The sequence below is a fragment of the Bipolaris maydis genome (assembly GCF_028858645.1).
Source record: "Bipolaris maydis strain C4 unplaced genomic scaffold PSV08scaffold_18, whole genome shotgun sequence".
In the NCBI taxonomy this organism is placed as follows: Eukaryota; Fungi; Ascomycota; class Dothideomycetes; order Pleosporales; family Pleosporaceae; genus Bipolaris; species Bipolaris maydis.
The window spans coordinates 377234-400040 of NW_027093874.1; the positions used below are offsets into that span (position 1 = coordinate 377234).

Genomic DNA, 22807 nt, shown 5'->3' on the forward strand with positions numbered 1-22807 from the left:
TTGGGGCTAGAACGGACATACACCGGGTCAGGAGGGATGTAAGAAGACGTGTGCGGAGCATGTGTGCCATATATTTCGGCATGAGGCGAACGAAGTACGTGTCTGTTATCATTCTTCTCTGAGAGTTTGGTGCTGCGAATTGGGCTTGGCTAACACGATGGGTAGTGCAAGGACTGCGGTGAGATGTTCAGTGTTTGTGCTGGGAAGCCTAGGTATTGAGTCTAGAGGACCTGCAGAAGGTGGGTTGAGTTGGGGCATATTGGAGTAAGATGGGGCTGATGGAATAGAATCATGGATGGAGGGGATAAGATACCAAGAAAGAGGCATTTGGTGGTAGTACACCATGACTCAATATCATGACTTAGTCTTCGGTTATGAAACTACTGTTTGGCGCGGGACTCACACCATACAGAATTATAACTTGCCCCTTATTCCTGCCCACTCGCCATTCTCAACCCTCTCACACATCTCTTTGAGCGTCTTAGCTGCCCACTCAAAGTCCTGCATCTCAAGGTACACCTGCGCGCTTAATCGTGACCACCAGGATCCCCCATACCAATACACCATGATAAAAGTGTCGTACTCTTCGCTACTCAACTTCTTCATCCAATCCCTCACCTTGATACCGACGTCCTCTTTGTCGATACCACTATTTGACGCGGTATGAAATACCTTGTCGAGCGAAATAGGCAGTCGAACGTTGGACAAGCAGCACTGGCCCATGGTACTCGTACTGTTTTCGAGTACTTCGGTTCCAAGGACAGAAGCTACGTGCTGGCCAGCCGCGCGCGCAAGTGTATGACAGTATTTGCGGATCACGGCCTCGCCGCCGAGGGTCTCTCGCCATTCCAACGCCTTGGGAACGCACAGGTAAGGACTCGAATCAATGGTCCCCACAAACTCGAAGTTTGCAATAAAAGCCGATTTCTCAACATTCACGAATGCTGATTTGTTGCCCAGAGATGCAGATTGCTCGGATTTGTTTTGCTCTGCGCCCGGTTTAGTAAACGAGGGCTTGGGGAACGGCGAGATGACTTTTGAGCCCTTAGGCAAGAAGCCATGGGAAGTAGGCAGAGTGCTGCGGATCATGGCTTGGTTCCTGTGCGCGACGTGGAAGATTGCACAGCCACGGGGTACATGGAGCCATCTTGTTTTTCGCGTTAGCTTGTGCGTGAAGGAGAGACACGGAAACTCACTTGTGGCAGTTACTCACGAAGAAATCAGGATCCAGAGCACCCAGATCAATCTCGACGTGTCCGATACCGTGCGCTCCATCGATGCAGCTCAACACACCCAGCTCTTTACTCTTAGCTGTTAAGCGCTCGAATGGCAGACGTACGCCAGGCATGCTGACTACAGTATCGAAGATTGCAATCTTGACTTTTCCGCCCTTGGCTTCGACCTCTTTGACTTTCTTTTCATATTCCGCAACGAGCCAGTCGTCCTCGACGGGAAAGGTATACTCCACTTTGACAGACTGGGCTGGCGTATTCTCAGTGACGTAAGCTACTGTCTTCTCACAAGCACCGTAAATGGTACTGAACATGAGAATGTGGTCGCCCGGGGTAAAAGTTAAATTACGTAGGACAGTGTTTACACCTGTCGTGGCATTGGGAACAAAGACCAGAGTGGAAGAGGGTGTGTTAAGAAGCTTGCCTATGGCCTCCCGTGCTTCATCTAGATACCGTGGATAATCGTAGACGATAAACTGATCGGGTCGGGCCTCAGAAGCATCTTGGAAGGCGCGAAACCTGTCCTGTACAGGACGTGGGTATGTGCCAAAGGAGCCTGAGAAGTGTTAGATGAATATCGCGATTGAAGGAGCTTTGATGTGAGATAGCTTGAGATACCATGATTCAAGTTCAGGAATCCTTTGTCGAAGAGAAAAGCCTCGTCTCGGAGCTCCTTTCCAAACCAAATGCCATCCTTCGTCTTGATGTCTGGAACACCGTACTTTGCATTTGACGTCATGATTGAGAGAAGTTTTTGTAGCAAAGGATACTATTTGTAATATTGGAAGACCTTCCAGCTTCAATTATAAATACCTAAGTTACGGTGAGTCAATGATATGATGACTGGTCAGTTTGCGAGCATGCTTGGATGCAAGCTGCATTCTAGGCGTTGTAGCACGCCCTTTCGTGTCATAACAGCAGCAATTGACCAATCGGCGTTGATGGCGGCTACTACCGGACTTGTGCTCCACAGATAACTGAGCTTGGACAGTATTCCTGCTGGCATTCTATTGAGGAAGGAATATTGGTTATGAAGCTTGAATTTAGCGGTGATTCGGGACATCGTGTTTTACATAGTATTTGATGGCGTCAGATAGCCTGTTTGTGAAGAGATTATGCTGGTGTTGGGGGAAGGTATAGCCGGCATCGCCAAGAGTTCCTGTACCATGGATTGGTGTAGAGTATTGTCATTGGCTCATCGATACATGCTTGCCTGTAATCACAATACCACGATGTTCCTCAGGGTCATCAATCATCCGCTCAAACGAATCATTCACGACACAAAGCGCCAATATTGCAGCGTGTTGCTGATGAGATTTTCCTGGAGAAAAACTACACAATGGACATACTATTTAGTTGCTTAAAAAGAATAAATGTATTATTAGGTTGGCTACTAATGTTGATGAATGATATTGACGGACAATATTTTGTTGCCGGTTTCATTGAATGGGCGACATATGCATACATAAACGCCTCTGTCCTAACTGTGGGCTCGATTCTACTAGCCGGTCTCGCCAGACAATCAATCGGTATGGCAAAGCAAGCTATGTATTTGAGGCTCAGAACTTGGACAAGAACTGGGATCTGGCAATCAAAGACGGTCTTTCAACGCAATCTTAAACTAACAAGTCAGCTCTAGCGAAACCCAGCTTTGTACTTCCGCTTAATCAATGCCGCTTTGTCTGCTAAAGTATGTTGTGGCCTCATCTTTACATCTGGAAGACTGGTTGTGGAACGCGAGACTACTGTAGTTGTGTCCTATTGGGGAAGGGAGGTTGGTGGTCTGTTTTACAGTAACTCCCCTGGAGGTAGTAGGCCAACATATGGAGTGGTCTTAAAGGGTGAACGCCTATGCTGTGACGATGTCATCGCTATGGCTCGGCACTGTCGTCCTCGGATGCTGGCTATCTAAGATATGCATCTTTGCAGCTTGTACGGTAGGTCATCCCTGTCGGTCTCCGTATGCGTGCTACCGTGATGAGCCAAATTGTAATGAAACAGAATGGATTCCTGATATTCAAACACCTTCTGCTATTCTGCAAAGGCTGTCATGATCAAGAGGAATGCGGGTATTCGTAATGTCCCAACGCCGTACCCATGATCGACCCGCTCATCTATCTCTTCCTCGTCCGCTTCGGCGCCGGCTTGGGCTTTGCGCGATTGGTTCTCCGCGTGGTCGGCGCGCTATCTTCTTCAGACTCTACGCTGGACTCTTCTTCGTCCTCATCCTCGTCTTCTTCCTCAGCAGATTCAGAAACGGTGCTTCTCGGCTTGGTGTTCCTTGCTGCGTTAGCTGCAGACCTGGCGCTCTTTGCGCTCTTTGCAGCCCTGGCTGGTCGTGTGCCTTTGGTGTTTTTTGGTGTGGACGTTGCTTCCGTGACGCTCTCCGCCTTTTGGGAGCGGACACCATCTGGCAGGTCTTTGAGCAAGCCAATGCCTGGTGCATAAATGTCCTTGTACTCGTCTGTCGGGACCATGGGCGGCGATGAAGCTACGACCGAGTCTGGGCTATGGAAGCGCTTCCGCCACATCATCTCACCAAATTCTTCTTCGGGTAGTTCGAATTCGGGCAGGTTGGCAGCGTCGTCGGGGTCTAGCGGGTCTGGCTCGTCGGAAAAGGCAAATTCGTTCTCGCGCGTGTCAAGGGCATCCAGGTCGTACCACTGCGACAGCTTCTTCCAGATGCCGGGGATGCGCGTGTGGGGTGCATCCTCTCCCGCGAAGCCATGCGAGCGCATATCAGTGTGAATGCTAATCATACGGAAATGCTTGTGCAGGCCGGTGGGCTTCCACTTCATCATGCTCTTGAGGAGCTGCGTTTCCTGCTCATCGGCCCATGGGTCGCTGAGAATCTCATCTTGCGCCTGCACGGCGCCCGAGTCCTGGGGCGTTTTTGGCTGGGTGTCGCCCAACGGAGTCGAGGCAGCGCTGGCCTTTGCCTTTTTCCGAGGAGGCATTTCCCGCGAGTAAATAGCGATGACGGTGTGGTTGTGGAAGGATGAGCGGGAATGCGCGAGAAAATGGATACGCGACGCGAAGCTGCAGGTGGGTAGGGCTGAGCGCCCCCCAGTCCAGACAGGAACAGCGTCATACCCCTCCTATCCGATTACTCGACTGTGCCGCCGCCATGGAAGCGGGCGATTCGATTCATAATGTGTTCAGTAGCGATCGCCTGTGGGAACAGTCTTCCTTTTTTGATGTTAAAGAAGAGTCATCGCTCTTCACCCCGCTGCAGCTAGACAGTGAGCCGTCGCGTCCCTAAACCCTCCATGGAGACGCGTCTTGCTGACCTGCCCTAGTCGCTGCCATCCGTTTCGACCATCCATATGCACCCAAACATGACCTTGAACATGAGCTGCGACTGCCGGACCTCGATACATTCAAATTTGGTCCTTTGCCAGACCTGGAGAGTCTGGATGAGTCCAGCATCGTCATTGACACGCCGCCCCTCGAGCCCGACGAAGATGTTTGGCAGATAGCGCTTGACCAGGGGCCCGCCAACAAAGACGTTCTGTTCTTCACATGGGAATCTTTTGAGAAGAGGCAGAATATCGAAACTCCATCACCATACCTTACCGAACACGGCCCCGAGGCGTTTGATGCAACATTGGTACGCGATGACGAGAACCAAAGTGCTGGAAGGATACTCAAAGCCGATATTCTCTTACAGTCGCTCTGGAACCTCGGACTGGGTCGATCGTCTATCCTCTTTCGCTTCAATCCCAAATCGAAATCCTTCGAGCCCACCATCCTCCAGGGGCGAGCGTCAGGACTGAGTCTGCAGGTTGCCCAGAGCTTCATTGCCTATTTCACCCATACTGGCAATACATTTCTCTATTTGCGATCCTTTGCTGAGCGCACTTTTGCTTCTGCTGCATCCATACCCGCAAAAGTTGCCTTGGCTACGTCTGTGTCAAGCATTCTCGCCAGTCTGGAGCATGCCCTGGGAAAACAGTCTTCCAAGATTCGGTCTTTGATCCAGCTACAGCACCAATTTGCGAAGCCTCGAAGTATTCTAATACATGTTGCGCGCATGGTTGATGCTGTGAAGCACGCAAAGACTAACGAGCAACTCTCTTCTATCCTGCATCACCGTCTTTTGGAAATTGAGGAGGGAGACGATCAACTCCGCCAGCTGTCATGTCAGTTACTCTGTCAAGTGGCTAGACCGAGTTTGGAGCTGCTTGGCGAATGGATGGGTATACGAAAAGAGCAGGCAGCCCTGCCCATCTGGCAACGTGACAGCTTTGTGACGGTAGAAGAGACTGTTGGTGATACATCGGCGGTTGAGTATGTATACAGATCTGAAATGATGCCGAGATTCATATCTCCCGAAGATGGAAATATGATATTTGAGACTGGGAACAGTCTTCGCTTCCTAAAGACACAGCATCCGCATCACCCACTTGCTCGCCTGGACGGACTGGCTGTTCAGCCCCCAGATATGGAGTGGGCTTTCCAGTGGCAGCAAGTGGAGAAATTAGCAGAGAAAGCAAAGGCTTATGAAGAGAGGCTGAGGCAAGCATTGTTAGCCTTTGGTGCAGGCCATACCGACGCTGTAGACATCCATCCCGTCCCATCTACACCAGCACCGGCTGCAGAACTTTCAGTTGACACACAAAATCTTGATCGGTACTTTGAAGACTCCATTCGAATGATGGATGCCACTCCCAAGTTGTCCTCGGAGACTCTACCTGATGAGTTGCAGCTTCTCATGGAAAGCATTCTCGATACGACTCGGGAAAAAGACGACTCAAACTCCAGCACATTCTCACCACCAATGTCTCTAGCCTCCACCTTGTCTTTTCGCCCGCTCATCAGGGCACAAGCAAAGCTGGTGAACGCAGCCACAGTTCGTCTATTTTTCCGTTCTCATCAACTGCGTCTACATCTGTCTTTACAGCGACAGTACCATCTACTTGGTGATGGTGTCTTCTCGTCACTTTTAGCGACCGCTCTCTTCGACCCCAATCGTGAAAGTGCCGAGCGACACAAAGGAAGAATGCGCAGTGGGGTGCATATGGGTTTGCAGCTGGGCTCCCGCAAGTCATGGCCGCCAGCGAGTTCAGAACTCCGGTTGGCATTGAGAGGGGTACTGAGTGAAAGCTACTACTCTTCTGCGCTCTTTCAGTCCACACAGAAAGACGGTCAAATATCCGCACCCAAAATACACTTGCACCATAGAGACAATGACGAACTCCCGGGGCAACTTAACTTTGCCATTCGTAACCTCACCGAGGCAGAGCAAGAAAAGGTCATGGATCCCGACGCTCTACCTGCGCTAGATTTCCTTCGACTACAGTACGTAGCGCCGCCTCCACTGAACCTTGTCATCACGACCACTGCACTCGACAAGTACGACTATATCTTCAAGTTCCTACTGCGGTTATTGCGTATGCTCTTTGTAGTTTCGCATCTGCCACGCGAATATCCCGATCGCGATTCTCGATACTTGAGGATGGAGGCATACCACTTTGTGATTGCCCTAACCAACTACGTCTTCCAGACCGGGATTACTGAGCCCTGGAATGAGTACGAATGCTTCGTCTCCAAAGTCGAAGCCCGCCTTGATCAGGAGGACATGGCTGGCGAGCTAGGCGTACGCGTCACAGAAGGCGTCGCCTCGTTGCGTGATGCCCACGAAAAATGTCTCGATAGTATTCTCTTTGCACTTTTGCTTCGCAAGCGCCAGCGCAAGATCATGGCTCTTGTTGAAGAAATATTTGAGCACATTCTTCTCTTTTCCAAGATGCAGAATTCGAAGACACATGGGAGTGAAGAAAATGTCAAGAGTCTGTATGCCAAGTTGAGGGGCAAGATACGTGTATTTTTCAGCGTATGTCGAGGTTTGACGGGCAAACAGAGCTATGGTAAGGGAAGGGGCACAGCAGAGGAAAACTCTATGGAGCGCCTTGTCATTGCTATGGAGATGAACGGTTACTTTGCTGCCTCGTGAGGCACTAAATAGTCTAGCCTGATGGGTAAACGTCTTGTTCTGATTTCGGCCCGAGCCAATATGGTGATGCTTTTGTGCGGTTCGGCCCGTTGTTAGCCACGATGTGCGGTGTTCGTCCCCGCCCATCAGGTACAAGTGTAGCATAATATTAAGACACTACTGCTCACGACTTCCTCTAGTGTAAGATAGTGACGAGCAATCGAAGTGGCAGCTTTGACACATGCATGCAATGATCTACAATGTTGGCACGAGACCATGCAGAGCGTTCCGCATCCATCGACCCGGAGCCGTCGACACCCCTCTACCAAGACTTCGTCTCGTGTCGTGGATGATCTACGCACATGACTTGAAAATACAGTACAACGTGGCAATGTGACTAGAGGAACCAAGCTGCGTGGGGTACATCTAGTAAGTCATGTACCGGTATCCAGGTCTTGTTTCTTTCTCGTATTCCAAGAGATTAGCGATGGATACAAAGTCTTTTGGCTAATATTGGAGAGTTTTTTTTTGGGTAAAATGGGTTTGCACGAGTACCCCGCTCATCGTGTATCTCGGGTCATCTGAGTCACCTCGAGTGATGTGTTGTACATACAGGGTGTAATCTCTTGGTGGACCAAAATACTCGGATAAACACTGCCTCCCCTGAAACAGCGCAATGTCCATAAGATACAAATACATACCAGTACCATAGAACTACACAATCTCGGCTCAAGTATATTAGTCTTCGTGTTCGAATCTAGCATCTTAGCATGTAACATTACTATATTTAAATGCCTGGTAGTGAAGGCGGCTTATCATGAACAGCGGCTTTGATTTAATCGGAGCTATTTTCATTTCAGTATTCCAGTCCACCACGAACTATCCAGTAAGCAGCATCTGCTTCTTGGCACAGTAAACATCTGTAGTTTCTGCCAGCAGGCCTGAATGAGCTATCTTTCTCATTGATAGAGTGTTATTTAGTGGGAATGCATCGTGGCATTGTTTGTTTCAGAATTTCGATGAAAGTACGTTTAAAAGACTATACAGTATTCAGATATTTGTTATTAACAGTTGTTATCAATTAAAATATGTTCATATCTCTACCACCAAAGTCATCCGCTCCACAAGACTAGAATGTAATCTCCACTCTCAAATCGCATTTCAAGCATCAAAAGATCATTGGTTTTCTGAGATGCTTATTTACAGGCATGAACATTACGATTGACTTCTCAGAAATGATGTGAAATAAGTTCTGAAGAGGTAGACATGTTAACCTCGAAAGATACAACGTCATTCCGAGGTACCGTAAGTGGATTCACTGCAAATAGGAAAAAGTAAACAGGTTGTCTATATTTTTAAATTTTTAAATTTACTTAAATTTCATCTTAAGTCGTATTCTGACCTAATTTCTATTACCCATAGGTCAAGATCTCGCCTACGTGTCTTGGTTTTGGGCTATGACAGGTAGCCATAAGACAAGTAGTAATTTGCGGCGAGGACTGAACATCCAAGCAGCAAGTAGCCCATATATATAAAGAAGATGAGTCCAACAGTAAGACTAGATTACAATAACCTACCTTTACTACGGCGATGAACATCACACGTGCACACAAAGTCATAGTGACACAGCTTCAAGGTGTTGGTGAACGAAATGAAGTATGATAAAAATCTATTTCTATCTTCTACGAGTGAGGTACCCGCAAGATGCATTCGTGAACATTTTGATAACCATACGCCGAACATTGACCATAATCTGTAAACTACTGCATTATGTCATGAAAAGCCAACCACCCGTCGGCATGCAAACCGGAAGAAAGGAAAACATCCATGCAGAAGACGCACGCCACTAGTCATCCTCATCGGAGAAAACTTCCTCACCACGCTTGCGACGAGCCATGCGCTCCTTCTTCTTCTTCCTCATCTCACTAGAGCTCAATTTAACCTTCTTTTTCGCTGTTTCTATTTTATTTCCCATGGCATCATACGACACTTGGTCTGGGTCCTCGTCCTTGGCTAGACGAGGACCAGCACCTTGTCCTTGAACCCAGTTGTGACCGGAGGGGGTCATGCGTCCGTCCATGACAGCCCAGACTTCTTCGGTAAGGTCGGCGGTGAACTCGGCGGAGTGGGTGATGATGATGACACCACCCTCGAAGGTCTTGATGGCCTTGGACAGGGCACCAAGAGAGTCACGGTCGAGGTAGTTGGTAGGCTCGTCGAGAACGATCAAGTGGGGGCGTTGCCATGAGCAGGCGGCGAGGACGACCTTGACACGCTGACCACCAGACAGACCGCGCATACGGGAGTGGGAAACAAGCTCAGCGTCGAGACCAAAGTTGGCGCAGTGAGCCTCAATCTCCTTACGGACCAGAGGACGGAACTGACCGCTGGCAAGAGCCTCCTTCTGGTCAACCTCGGCAACCATCTTGGCGTGGGAAGCCATGATCTCGCTACGGGGAATCCAGGCGTTGTCGGCAGTCATCATGGGTGTCCAGCGCTCGTTCTTCATGCCGATGTTCTCACCAAGAGCGAACGAACACTCGTACTCGTAAGAGTTCTTGAACTTTCTGCGGGAGTGGATACCAATGACACGGCGCTCGGTACCGTCGATCTTGTAGATCTTGTCCATGGCCTTCTCGTCCTCCTCGGTGACGATCTTGTTGGCACGGTCCATGGTCTCACGGTCCTCACCAGTCTGGAAACGCCATTGGATGTACTCGGAAGGAGTCTTGTCGAGGTGGTGGTCAATGTGGGCGAAAGCGTGCTGCTTGATGTAGGCGATACGGATGTTCTCGTGGTGGTAGATCTCACCCTTGGTTGGGACAAGCTCACCAGTCAAGACGTTGACAAGGGTGGACTTTCCGGCACCGTTTGGACCAATGACGGCAATACGGGATCCGAGAGAGCACTGGAAGGTGATGTCCTCAATCTGGGGCTTGGAGGTACCCTCGTACTGGAAGCTCATGTTGGTGGCACGGAGGATAGCCTTGGCCTTGGTTTTGACACCCTCAAGGAAACCGGGCTCGGGGAACTTGAATTCCATGTCGGAAGCGGACAGCTCGTGGTAAGACTTGGCAGAAGGCACACGCTTGACGAAGTCGTCGAGGTTACCCTTGTAACGCTTGAGCTTGAAGCGCTCGTAGTGGATGACGTGCTGAATGACGTTGTTCAAGAACTTGCTGTCGTGGGAAATGACAATGGATGTGCAAGGAGAGCTGGTGAGGTAGTCCTCGAGCCACTTGACGTTCTTGACGTCCAAGTGGTTGGTGGGCTCGTCAAGCAGAAGGATATCGGGCTGCTCGAAGACGGCACGAGCGAGAGCGAGCTTCATCTTCCATCCACCAGAGAGGGCACCAATGGGTCCGTTGTACATGGCATCAGTGAAACCGAACTCGTTGAGAGTCTTGGTGACCTCCTCCTGGGGCTTCTCGATACCGACAGCCTTGAGCTTGTTCATGGTCCAGCCGATGACAGTCATCTCAGTGTCAGCAGAGTCCAAGTCGTGCTCGACGTAGACAGTCTTGACCTCATTCTGCTTGGGGAAACCCTCAACCTGCTCGTTGTTGATGGCGCGCATGAGGGTAGTCTTTCCGGAACCGTTGGGTCCGAGAAGACCGTAACGCTGACCACGCTTCAGACGAAGGTGAGTCTGGTTAAGCAGAATCTTAGCACCGTAGGCCAAGTTGAATGTGCAGTTACAGAGGTCCTCGCCCTCCTCCTCATCGGGCTCGGTGGCCTCCTCAGCGGCAGCACCAGGAAGAGACCTCTTGCGGAGGTTCTCAGTGACGTCCTTGGAGGCCTCGTCACCGACAAGGACGGCAACGAAGGGACCGGCGTTTGCCTGCCAGTTGAGAGGCTCGTAGTCCTTCTCGTCAATCAGCTGGCCACCAATGGCACCAATGTAGTTGACGACAGGCTCGAAGCGCTCGTCAACCTTGACTGAAGAAGGAAGAACAGCCTTGAGGTTGGCGGCGATGGTGGCAATGTCACCAGACTTCTCGAGCTCGGGGATCTTGCCGTTCTGGACAGCACCGACACGGATGAGGGTGTCGAGACCCTGGCGGGTCTTCTCACGGGCCTCGGGGTCAGCCAAGTTTTCGTAGTTCTTCTCAAGCGCGGGCATGAGACGGGGCAGGAAAGCGGCGACAATCTGGGGGTCTTCGACAAGCTTGCACATGTTGTCGATGATGACGGCAGACTTTCGCTTGATGGCAGTCTCACGCTCAACGAGACCACGCTCGAGAAGGGGAACCATGATGGCAAGAGTAGGCTCGTGGACGTCAGTGACGAAAGTGGTGGCACCAAGCAAGTGAACGGTCTCGGGGACGTTCTCGGGCTTAGCGATACACTTGATGAGCTCGGGGATGAAGCGCTCGATATCCTTGTTGGAGATCAAGGAGCAGAGAGTCTCCATGGTGACGTAGGCAGCCTTCTTGACTTCAGGCTTGGTGTCCCACATGGCTCCAGAGATGACGGGAATCAGGTCAGGGACACGGAAGGCCATCTGTGCGGGGGCGCTCTTGGTGAGGACCTCGATGCACTTGAGGTCGCACATCTTCTCGGGCCATTTTTGTGCCGACTCGAGCGACTTGATGATGTGAGGGATGATGGCCTTGACGGCGTTGGGGTTCGCGGCAGTGACGATGGCCTCGGCGGCAGTCTGGGCAGCAACCTTGACGGCAGTGATCTTGTCACCGACAGCGGCCAGCACGTCGGGCAGGAGGGAAACGAGGTAGGGCTCGACGGCGGCGGAGACGTGGGCGTGCTGGGCGATAGCACGGATGGCGTCGAGGGCACGCTCACGGGCGACAGCATCCTTCTTGCTGGCGAGTTGCTTCTTGAGCACCGAGACAGCGCTGGAAAGATTGTTAGCAACAGTGCTGCTGAAAGCCAGGGGCAAATCAGATGGCGTCGACATACTGGGTGGGAGCGTCAGCCTCCTCAATGTCGCCGTTGATGAAGGTGGCGATGGCCTGGGCAGAGGCGTTGATCTCGTCCTGTGCCTTGGAGACGGTCAACTTCTGCATCATCTCCTCGAGCGCCTTGAACGCCTTGGAGTTCTCGGACTTGACGTCCTTGGCATTGTGCGAAGCAGCAGGCGCCATTGTGGTGAAGGGTGGAGGTGTGTGTAGGAGAAGTGAGAGACGAGGGGCGGGTGGTCCTTATATGGACTTAGGCGGCGGGGCCCAAAAAAACTTTTGGCGCGGAAAAGATAGAGTGAATCTATCCGTTGGGTATCAAACACAGCCGCGAGAAAATCGGCTCGCAACCTCTATGCGATCCTGACGCAGCGACACAAAGAAGAGAAAGTACTTTGGGTCAGCCCAGAGGGAGAGTGAGTGGAGAGAGGGCGTAAAAAGAATGCCTGTGGAGGGGCTTTTTATCTGTTGGTGGGCTGTCTCGCTTTGAGAAATTTTTGGCCAGGGCGTAAGCCGATAAGATTAGCGTGTGCTGACCCCTGCACACAGCAACCCGACGCCTTTGCATTCGCCTTCGCCCTCGTTCGTCCAAAGGCCCCCCCATGATTTCATCGGAAAACCCTGGAAACGAGCGAATACAGAGTTTTTTTCCCTCTCGCCGCAATTTCTCCAGTTCTTTGCCACTGACAGCCATCCGCCCCTCTCTTTCTGCTGGTCATGGCGGGGCAGAGAGGGCTTGTCGCCGCTCCGTGTCCTGCAGCAGCCCACGTTGCAAAAGGCCATCATCTATTTGTGGCGAAGTCTGGTACAGGCATGCTGACCGCCTTCTCAGGACAAGCCCTGCTTAGGGACGTGGCTGAGAGCGGTTGAGAGCCGCCGGGCCTGCAGCACCGAAGATCAGGGACTCGCACTAAAACACGCACCGCTCCAGCCTCCAGAAAGTACACATTTCCATATCTCGCCCTTCACTGCCGCCCATGTAGAGTATTGTACTCTAGGCATCTTTCGTCTCAACAGCCTTTGCTTGCATCCAGTGCTGCCGCCGGTAGCGGGATTACCTCTTCTTCTGGACCCAGTCTGCCGGCGGTCCCTTTCTGATACGGTAGGCTTGCCGGTTGCTGTTCGTCCTGCCCTGCCAAGTTAGCACGCTACGGCCAACCGCGGACGCTCCAGACTACCTCACCGATACCTCCAAGTTGAAACCACGCTGTCGTCTTCAAACCCAAATTTCGCCACACCCTTTAGCCATATTACCAAGCAGGTGCCTTGCCAATCCTTCGTCGAGTCCCACACGAAATAACGAATCTTCTTCGTGCTTACTCGAGTCTTCGCGTAGTCTTGATATTTTCGCCACCGCATTGCCAATGCAACTGTACGTTGTAGGATCCACATGCCAGCCCGGTAATTGAGTCTGCATGCGAATAGCCCCTGCATATCACTTCTTCTAGACTCGAAACTCCGGCTATTGGCTTGTTCCCTGGTTACATGCGCAAATCTCGCACCGCTGCCGTATCTCTCTCTTTGCTCCCAACAACATGTCAGAATCATACTACACAAAGTGCAAGAGGCCTCGTCGGTCATGACGCTCGGATCATACCCCGCGCCTTATCGATACCCCGGATTTCTGTGGTTTTGCACTTTACAGCACGCTTGTGTCAACTCGCCTCGTGCGCAATGACCTGCCCAAAAGTAATGCACATTGTAAATCGCATATTTCAATCCCATTTCACAAAACATTATGCAGTGGATAAAGAAGAGAATTTCAATTACATTACTAGCAGCAATGCTGCTGTTCTTAAAATTGAATGTCTACAGAACACCCTTGCACCCATACAATCCATCGTGTATCATTAACCAGAATTGTTTTAACCCTAAGATTGATCTCGCTCAAATCTATCTGCCAGCGAATTCATGACAGCTGCGAGGCCTCGGAGGGTAATGGGACCTTTTGGGAGCTTCTCTACGAAATAGACAAGAAAATCAATAATTTCTTTAACAGCTTATGGCGGATTCCGGCTCTTGCCGCCTTAGCAATAACGGTCGCGCTGAGATGATGTATGAAGCAGTTGTTGATATGAACATAATACTGAAACTACCAACAAAGTTGAGAAAAAACAAGTTGATACACGAATCCATCGGAGCCAGTGACTCGGCTCGAGTCACCAACTCCAGTACATTCACATATCAATCCATCCAGTACCATGTTCATCCTCAACTCTGAACAGTACTTCCAAAAGCTATAGATATACACTCCATGAATGCTATGCAAGGCTCAAGCCACACTCAAGAAAATATCCGAAAGCCCATCCAATGATCCACTTCTCCCACCGAACCAACTACATGTTCCGAGATATGCGCTTTCCGCCAAAGCCAATCATATGATAACAGCGCACGTGTTGTCGACACGTGCGGCGAAAATGTTGGCAGCGGTACTCGTGCGCGGGGATGGCGGCAACGAATTGTTTCCCATGACTTGGCTGTCAGTTGCTTGGTGGCAAAGTTTTCACTGAGCCTGTTGCTATTGCTGTGCCTCTTTTGGCACATTCGTGATGTCCCCATTGTCAGGGATATTCATGAGGCTCCCATTGGTGGGGGGCTTAGGGGTTGTCGCCATTGCTTGAGCGATTCTGGAGACACATGTCAACTGCAGTCATAGGAAAAAAAAACAGGGAAACAACTTACAGTAGGCATTGTGTATCTTTCCATGACTGGAGAGTTTGTGGATGCTGCGTATAGTGCGAGTAGTTGCGCGTGTATACCGAAGTATATGTATATGGTAACTACAAACTAAGCGCGAGCAGTTTATTGTATATCTCGAGGATATACATGTGATTTGACTACTTGATAAGTGCGAGTAGTCATATCTATATCTGCTATGTGTATATGCATTGAGTAGCAGGAGAGGGTGAGAAGAAACGCATATATACCTGAGGGAAAGCATTTGCGCTAGACCACATAAGGCAGTGACTGTGAATGGATTTACTGGACTTTCCCGGGTGCCTGGTGTGGTGAAAGGACACTGGCATTTGATATTGTTGCTCTTCAAACAGTAATCATGATGACACCATTTATTGTAAGCACGATGTGTCAAATTCAAGACCTTTTAGTAAAAAGAACGTGAAAGATATTGGAAGATAGTCGTTGATCCATCACAGTGATGCCGAATAACGTCTCTCAGTCCCTATTCCCAGCCCAATAACTCCAGCACACCCCCTTACCACGTCAAACCCGAAAAAATATGTAATCGTATCATACAATGCGCAAGCATAGTCCACCATCGCCTTCCTCTTCACCGTCACACCCGCACTATCCCCTTCGCCCAACACCCCCAATTCCCTGCCTAGCAACGTACTCCCCGCCTTTGCCCACCCCACCCCCTTCTCTGAATCTTTCGCGAAATTCGCCCACGTCTTCTGCATGAAGCTGCTCAACTTGATCTGCTGCTCCGTCGCATTTCCGGATCGGTTTGAGCGCTCCCACGTCCCGAATACCTGCGGAACCTCACTAGTATGATACGCACCTGCATCTTTGAAGATGCTAGCAGAGGGAAACACACCACTGTACATATAGCGATACGTGGTGTACGAGTTTCTGTCGAGGAAATTCGACAGGCGGGCGGTAGTGCACGTATAAACCGCATCGGTCAGGACTCGATCTAGTAACTTGTCGAATACAGTGATGCCTTGTTCGGCGTAGGTGTCTGTTACAGCGGTGTGTGCGTCGGGGGCATCAGTAGATGACGTGTTTACTTGTTCTACGATGCTATTGAAGGCAGCGGTGGCGTCGTTGGAGCCTATGACGGCGAGGAAGATGGGGGCTTCGTTGAGGTTTGTACCAAACATTGTGGGGACTTGAGCCCATTTCTTCGAGCGGATACTGGGTCGAGAGTCGTCGATGGATGTTCCATCGCCATTGACGGGTGGGAAACTGAGAGATTCGGATTCAATGTAGGACTTTATTTCTGTGGCGGGGACGGCGCGCAGACAGGTAATGTCTGCTTGGGATCGCCGCCAAAGCTTGCGATGTTATCTTGAACCCATTGAATTGCGAATCTCTGGTCTAAGAAGCCAGAGTTCTGGCATCCAGAGGGTATCTCTGGAGAGTTTGAGAAACCAAAGACTAAGTGTCCAGTTTATTAACTATTGCACTACAAGTCTCGTTTTTGACCACTGACTGTTTGTACGGTAGTTAATTGTGACAACAACTACATCCTCGTTGATAGTAAGAGAACTTCCATCTTAGTAGTTCAGTCCTCCGGTTCCAAAGGCTAAGTTGCCCTGTGTCCTATCAGCACAGTTTCTCATCTTCAATTTGGAATCGAGAAAAAGCACGTACCCCAAAGATCCAAAACATCACTGCCTTCTTACTGGTCGAATTCACACCAGCAGGCGTGTAGACGTTCACATACAAACAGTCTTCACTCTCCTCAGGAGGCTCGTGTAGCGGGTTATTGAAAAACTCTGTGACCTTGGCACGATTCTTGCCCGAGAACTGCTGTATGCACGCCGGTTTCAGAGTGTTTGCTTGCAAAGGGGACGAGCATGGCTGTACAGCTTCTGGTCGAGAGAAGCGTTCTGGGGGGGATTTGGCAAAGGGAACACCTAGGCAGATATTTGCTGAAGCTGGCAGACCAGGTTGGTTGGCAGGCTTGGTAGTAGTGCCGATGACAACGCCCGAAGCAATGGTTACAATAGGAGCTTCATCAGCAAAGACAGGAGTGACACGCGTAATGAGAGCAGATACCAAAAAGGCCTTCAGAAGCGACTAGATGATACAAGGGCTCATAGTGAGTATAGAGTATTCTGTACCGTGTATCATGGGAAGTGCGTGATCGAATACGACGCCAATATGACCTGTTCTTATACGGTACTAGTTCAAAAGTCCAGTCTCGGGTCTTAAAAGCGCCCCCAAAAACCCCTCTTTCTATCCACGAACCGCGCGCTCTTCTCTTCTATTCTTCTTAGTATTTATCTATTAGAAGCTTTGCACGTTTGGATGTAGGATTAAGTTCATGTGAAATGCGAAAGAAAAAAAGAAAAAAAAGCATAACACGCCTTAGCGTGGCGAGGAAGTTTTCTTGGATGAGTATGATTTGACTTTTTTTTCTGTTTGCTATGTAGCGTATCAGATCAATTATCTCAGAAAAGAATGGCAGGCCACACTCTAACCTGCCAAAAGCGTGTATCAAAAAATGACCGTGTAGTTAAAGAAAAAAAAAATCAGGTAAAGAGTTAAGATAATTACATCTACAAGACCTTGCTTTGAACCCTTAGGGTTGGTTTGGTAATAACCTCTTTACGGATATATGCCTATTAGGTACACCTCTCTATCAGGTACGACAGATACAATGTGGTTGCGACGAAGGCAGCAAAACAGCAAACTACTGTTGCGATGAGACAACAGCACAACGAACTATGGTTGTAATAAGGACACGAAGTGCAGCAAAGCTCTCTAATGCCCATCAACTCGCTATATCTTCCGTCCGTCTCCCATCTCATCATCGTCGCGCATTCATTTGAACTTGATCTCGACTCTTATCAACACAATTTCGACCTTCCCCTCCTGACTATTATCCCCGTTTTCCCTTTATGTACTATCCGTTAAGACCACCAAACCCTCAGGTACTATGATGGCTTCCTTCGATCGTCCGCCTAAAGAAATCCACGATGACATGCAGAGGTAGATAATGGATAGATTTGATAGATTAGAAGCTGGTCTAGACTCTCCTGGCTTGATTGATCTGAGTGCGATCTTCCGGATAGGCGAGTACCCTATGCATCACCACACTAAAAAATAGACGAAATGCGAACAAGCAATGCAATGCAAAACGATAGGGAGTCATTTTCTAGAAGAGAATCAGAATCTTTAGTGAAATGAGGAAAGGGAATCACCTGTGGCTTGTGCTCAGTTCAGCATTGAAGACAAGGAGTCGACAAAGTTCCCACCCGGACCAACGTGGAGGATGAGCATCCCGGGTTGATTTTTTTTAGAGGTTGACTCCTCTGTATGTATGTATGTATGTATGTATGTATGTGTGTGTGTGTGTGTGTGTGTGTGTATCCGAAAGATCATGCCTGCTATGGGCGCGTCATACCAAAAACCATGTTTTCTATCTCGGATCGTTCAAGCATGGGTTGCGTTTCCCTCGCCCTTGTCGTCAGGCTTTGGCGGGCCTTTTCGGTGATGCTGTGGCTTTTGACAGGAGCTTCCACGTCCTGTCTTCTTCTTCTGCTTCTTCGCAAAAGCCGCATAGACGACCGATGCAGCTTCATCCTCAGGACTTTTCTTTTTTTTCTCGGCATAATGGACGAGGAAATCGCCCAGGTCTCTGACAAGTGTGTGGTCATCTTTTAGTTCTTGCAGCATAATGCCGACCATTTCGGGAACATTTCTGTTCACCGTCGCCATCGTCGTCGCTGTCGTCGCCGCGGGCTTCTTCCTCGCTTCTGCTATGTTTGAGAAGCGTTTTGCAGCAGTGTTGCAGTCCACTATAGGCAAGTGGTGCCTTCCACATCCCAAAGGGCAGAGGGGCACATTGCACTCCTCCTTGCCGCCTGGGTGCCATTTGGCACAGTTCTCACAGAATACAGCCCTGGGCTTCTTGACGCGGGGAGTGCCGTCATCACAACCGGCCCTCGTCACGTTCTGTGGACGCGATCGTGGCCTGTTGAGCTCCCTGTTGAGCTCCTTACCAAGGGCCTTGCCTTGCTTGAAGGCGGCAGCGACGGCAGCCTGCTGCTCCTTGGTCACATGCGGAGGATAGTGCTTCTTTCCACACTCCCCACACATGGGTCTCTCATCGCCCCTGTTCTGCCAGTACGACTTTGTGTACTTGACCTCCTCGGCGAACTGTTTGAAAGCGTCCACTCTCTGGGCGAGTGGGAGGGACGCATCTTGGAAGGAGTGCGCATTGCGCAACACCAATTGTAGCTCAGTGTCCTTGGGCATGCCCGCGGACACGTCACCCTGATCACTGTTCTCCATTGGTCCTTGGACCGCCGAAGAATCGGCGTTGCCAGAGTCCCCACTGGCCTCTTCATTCTTGTAGAAGGGAGGCGGGGGCAGCATGTCGCTGCTGCTGCTGTTGCTGCTGATGCTGTTGTTGGTGTTGGTGTTCTACATGCACATGTTGGTTACTACGGCATGAGAAATTGGGGGGCAAACTTACCATGATGATTTGAAAAGTATTCGCGAAGAATACCAGAGGTGAATGAGGTGTGTAAAAAAGGCGAGTTTGAAAATTGCGAGCTGTATAGGCTAAAAGTGCGTGTCTGGGAGTTGTAGTGGGAAGGCAAAATTTTTCTATATATTCTTGTGGCGCTTGGATCAAGCCGGTGAAGTTAAGGTGAATGTGATGGGAAGCCATAGTATGCATTATGCTTACTGCTCAGATGTTTAGTCTGCACTATAAACTACTGCGCATGTATTTCACGGCCAACTATTATGGTCCAAAGAAAGAGTTCTCATTTCCTAGTTAACCCCTACTTTACCTGATAACAGAGCTGTGCGTTACAAGGCCAACACCGCCATTTGTCGAGCAACCATGTTAAGCAATGTTTAAGAAATAAACTGTGATATGCAACGCTGATTACGGTTAGATCTTTTCAATGACGTTGTATAGTATAATACGTGAATCTCGGAAAGCCTTCTCTTACTTGTCTGCAAGTAGACCAGAGTACTGCTATTATAAAGTGCCTTTGCTAGAAACGCATGAGATGCCAATGTTAAGTATCCTTGAACATACGCGACATATGGCGTCAAATTCCTCTATCGCAATAACATTTCCACAAATCAGTATAATCTTAGATGTATGATCCTCCATGTGTCAGGTTATCGCGCGCTTAGATGTGCAGTGTTGCTGATCGACGATTTTGCCGCTGAGCGGGCCTGCAATATGGTCTCTCTAAGCGCTTGGATTCTGTATCGCTATATTTCAGCAGCATGTCTGGTCCACCAAGGGCTATAACTTCCCGAGGAAATCTCCATACAATTTCGATTCTTATTATTAAATACCAAAATTCAACATGTTTACCAGAACGACGCCCGGGAGAGAGCAATATGAACGCACCACAGCTGGTGCGAATGAAAACCAAACCCTAAGTTCGCGGAACCTAGTACCATGGTCTGATATGAAAGTGACTGAGACAATAAATGGGCTTTCACCAGAAGTATGTGTGGCGATGATTATTTTTCAAGATGTTGAGTTGACGATTCACCATCAGGCCGAACAACAACGCAGAATAAGGCGCCTACAAGAGATATCTAGTCGAGAAAAGCTTGCTGTACATCCACCAAAGCTCAACCTCAGCAGGTCACTATGCAAAAACTGCCAAAGTGTACCTTGGGATCAGCTCGCCAGCTCCCAGCTTCCGGGTCCGGCTGGAGTCCGCGTGCTGTTCGAAATCCACGAGACTCGTGAAACACTCGCAAGATCGGCATGCATTGTGTGCAAATACATCAGTTCCATTTGGCCGGAGGGCGTGAAACTAGAGCGATGCTTTCTAGGAGTCAGGTGCCTATGCAACATGCTTCCTGGTCAAGCGACCAGTAGCCACCATTCTCCTGGCTACGATCATAGCCCACAGTTCCAGTTATCTGGATACGTTCAAAAAACACAAGTTTGGTGTTCTGAGAACTTTGGTGTCCTGCATCCATGGTCGAGTCATGATGAGCTAGCACCTCGTCATGTCGATGTTGATCGGATTAATATCCAGCTGGTCCGCGAATGGCTCCAAATATGCAAAACATCTCACAAGCACGATCTCTCAGGCCCAAGGGGTAAAGAGTGTGTTCCGGGGTTTAAGGTCATTGATTGTCGCACGAAGCGAATCATTCCAGTGCGGCACGATGTCTGCCAATACGTTGCGTTATCATATGTCTGGGGTGAGGCTGCTACGGAGGATCATAAGGCAGGGCAATACCCAAAGACCATCGAGGATTCAATAGCAGTGTGTAATATGCTAGGCTTTGAGTACATTTGGGTTGACCGATATGTAAGACCGTTTAAAATGCTGTCCAACATCCTGAGCAAGATAATAACATCAATAGTGCATCAACCAAAAGGATAAAGCCGAAAAGGGCGTACAGATCAAAATGATGGACTGTATCTATTCACAGGCACAGTTGACAATAGTCGCCACAGACCCAGATCCGTCGAAAGGTCTTTCTGGTGTCGGACCAAGAGCCCGCAACAAGCAGCAGAGTCTTCGATTGGGCAACATTGAGCTAATCAAGACTTATCACACTGATGAGGCAATTTTGCGATCGACATGGGCCACTCGCGGCTGGACGTTCCAAGAAGGATACCTATCAAGGAGAAAATTGATCTTCACGGAGAACGAGGTCGTTTACGTATGCGACGACATGTACTGCCAAGAGTCAATTCGCAGAGATATTCCAACCAGAACAACCGGACAACGTCAGGGGCTTGCTGGCGCGGCGATGGAAGGCATTTGTCCAATGTCGACGAGTGAACGAAAAGGACAAGTCAAGCTAGACGACCTTTTGAACGAGTACAATAGCAGAGACCTACGGTATCAGTCCGATACTCTCGACGCATGTCAAGGAATCTTGAGAGGTCTGTCTATACCGCACAACTGGGGCCTTCCCATTATCCCAACATCCTGGTGGGAGGCAGGTCGTCGACCACCAACATCGCACGGTATGAACCTATACTGGCAATCCGACGAGCCTGGTGTGCGACGCCCAGATTTTCCAAGCTGGTCCTGGGTGGGCTGGCAAGGCCAAAAGATATTCCACAATTACGACCACTACTACACTGACGCTAGCGTCATCGAAGCCAAGTCGACAGCGGGGAAATGGCTGAATTTAGAGCAATGCTTCAACCCAAGAGATGGGTCATTACAGACTGCGTTGTCGAAACGCATACGCATCACGGGTTCGATGGTGCAACTAGCACCATACGTTGTCAATCAGGCCTGGATCAAGAACCGAATGCCCGGATACCAACCATCCCATAAAGGACCTCACGCCGTTTTCCCATACTCTGCCAATATCGACATCGTCGCAACAGTGCATCTAGACGGAAAAGATGCGAGCACCGATGTCCTCAAAGACACCATAGCTGTGCTTATCAATCGACATCAGAAGAGAAGATACCGTGGTATTATGCTGGTGCTGAAACCCGACGGTGATCACTACAAAAGAGTAGGGATTTTGAACTTTCGCAATATTGGTGTCCACAAGGACCGACGGGATTTCACGGAGTCGAAAAGTCTTATCAAGGGGGAGAATGGGTGCTTTTGGATGAAGGATTTTCGGCAAAAGGCTGTTGAAGTGGAGTAAGTCTACAGGGTTCGTAAGTGGGAAGGATTGGCTTTGTGATGTTTGTATGAATAGCTCGGGGTTTCCGATACTATGCATTGAGAGCCTATGTTCAAGAATAATATGATAAACACTACTCATCTTCAGCTCCTATGAACAACAAAAAGTCAGCAGTGACGTAGTAATCAAAGGGTAATGTCAGCTGTGCGGAAGAGCGGAAAGGTGCTAACCGCACGTGGTCAGTGCTCGGCCCGCCAGTGTGTGCCTTAGTTCATTTGCGGACATGTCCGACTCCGCATCACGAAATCCTTTACAGCTCAGCCACGATCAATCCATGGTCAGATCGTTGGGTAGGAGCGATTTCCGAATCATGTGCCGCCTCAGGCAGCGCCGGCCAAGGGCGTTTCGCATTTGAAGCGCGCGTGTGATGGCTCAAT

The 22807-nt window shown here is 49.7% G+C and overlaps 8 protein-coding genes across 8 annotated transcripts; 2 read left to right on the forward strand and 6 right to left on the reverse strand.

Moving 5' to 3' along the window:
* Positions 1 to 310: 310 nt before the first annotated feature.
* On the reverse strand, positions 311 to 2000 carry PSV08DRAFT_366658 (pyridoxal phosphate-dependent transferase). The gene is made up of 3 exons (XM_014220428.2): positions 1851 to 2000; positions 1197 to 1788; positions 311 to 1147 (listed from the first exon to the last, which is right to left on the reverse strand). Exons 1-3 carry the CDS (start codon positions 1969 to 1971, stop codon positions 415 to 417), a joined length of 1446 nt encoding a protein of 481 aa, XP_014075903.1. The 5' UTR covers positions 1972 to 2000; the 3' UTR covers positions 311 to 414.
* Positions 2001 to 3279: 1279 nt separating this feature from the next.
* On the reverse strand, positions 3280 to 4189 carry PSV08DRAFT_382995 (chromatin modification-related protein EAF7-domain-containing protein; the record flags this gene model as incomplete). The annotated part of the gene is made up of 1 exon (XM_014220429.2): positions 3280 to 4189. One exon carries the CDS (start codon positions 4187 to 4189, stop codon positions 3347 to 3349), a length of 843 nt encoding a protein of 280 aa, XP_014075904.1. The 3' UTR covers positions 3280 to 3346.
* A 170-nt stretch (positions 4190 to 4359) lies between these two features.
* PSV08DRAFT_232811 (Spc98 family-domain-containing protein) lies at positions 4360 to 7228 on the forward strand (the record flags this gene model as incomplete). Its single annotated transcript, XM_014220430.1, has 2 exons — positions 4360 to 4474; positions 4532 to 7228. 2 exons carry the CDS (start codon positions 4360 to 4362, stop codon positions 7186 to 7188), a joined length of 2772 nt encoding a protein of 923 aa, XP_014075905.1. The 3' UTR covers positions 7189 to 7228.
* A 1580-nt stretch (positions 7229 to 8808) lies between these two features.
* On the reverse strand, positions 8809 to 12486 carry PSV08DRAFT_366661 (armadillo-type protein). The gene is made up of 2 exons (XM_014220431.1): positions 12088 to 12486; positions 8809 to 12023 (listed from the first exon to the last, which is right to left on the reverse strand). Exons 1-2 carry the CDS (start codon positions 12270 to 12272, stop codon positions 9014 to 9016), a joined length of 3195 nt encoding a protein of 1064 aa, XP_014075906.1. The 5' UTR covers positions 12273 to 12486; the 3' UTR covers positions 8809 to 9013.
* Positions 12487 to 15235: 2749 nt separating this feature from the next.
* Positions 15236 to 15928, reverse strand: PSV08DRAFT_375181 (uncharacterized protein; the record flags this gene model as incomplete). The annotated part of the gene is made up of 1 exon (XM_014220433.1): positions 15236 to 15928. One exon carries the CDS (start codon positions 15926 to 15928, stop codon positions 15236 to 15238), a length of 693 nt encoding a protein of 230 aa, XP_014075908.1.
* A 396-nt stretch (positions 15929 to 16324) lies between these two features.
* On the reverse strand, positions 16325 to 16871 carry PSV08DRAFT_357159 (Carboxylesterase; the record flags this gene model as incomplete). The annotated part of the gene is made up of 3 exons (XM_066092934.1): positions 16325 to 16363; positions 16422 to 16783; positions 16862 to 16871. The coding sequence occupies 3 exons, from the start codon at positions 16869 to 16871 to the stop codon at positions 16325 to 16327; spliced, it is 411 nt and encodes a 136-aa protein (XP_065947962.1).
* Positions 16872 to 18209: 1338 nt separating this feature from the next.
* On the reverse strand, positions 18210 to 19257 carry PSV08DRAFT_252560 (uncharacterized protein; the record flags this gene model as incomplete). Its single annotated transcript, XM_014220435.2, has 2 exons — positions 18210 to 19202; positions 19255 to 19257. 2 exons carry the CDS (start codon positions 19255 to 19257, stop codon positions 18210 to 18212), a joined length of 996 nt encoding a protein of 331 aa, XP_014075910.2.
* A 1354-nt stretch (positions 19258 to 20611) lies between these two features.
* On the forward strand, positions 20612 to 22391 carry PSV08DRAFT_413094 (heterokaryon incompatibility protein-domain-containing protein; the record flags this gene model as incomplete). The annotated part of the gene is made up of 2 exons (XM_014220436.2): positions 20612 to 21079; positions 21135 to 22391. The coding sequence occupies 2 exons, from the start codon at positions 20612 to 20614 to the stop codon at positions 22389 to 22391; spliced, it is 1725 nt and encodes a 574-aa protein (XP_014075911.2).
* Between the last annotated feature and the right edge of the window lie 416 nt (positions 22392 to 22807).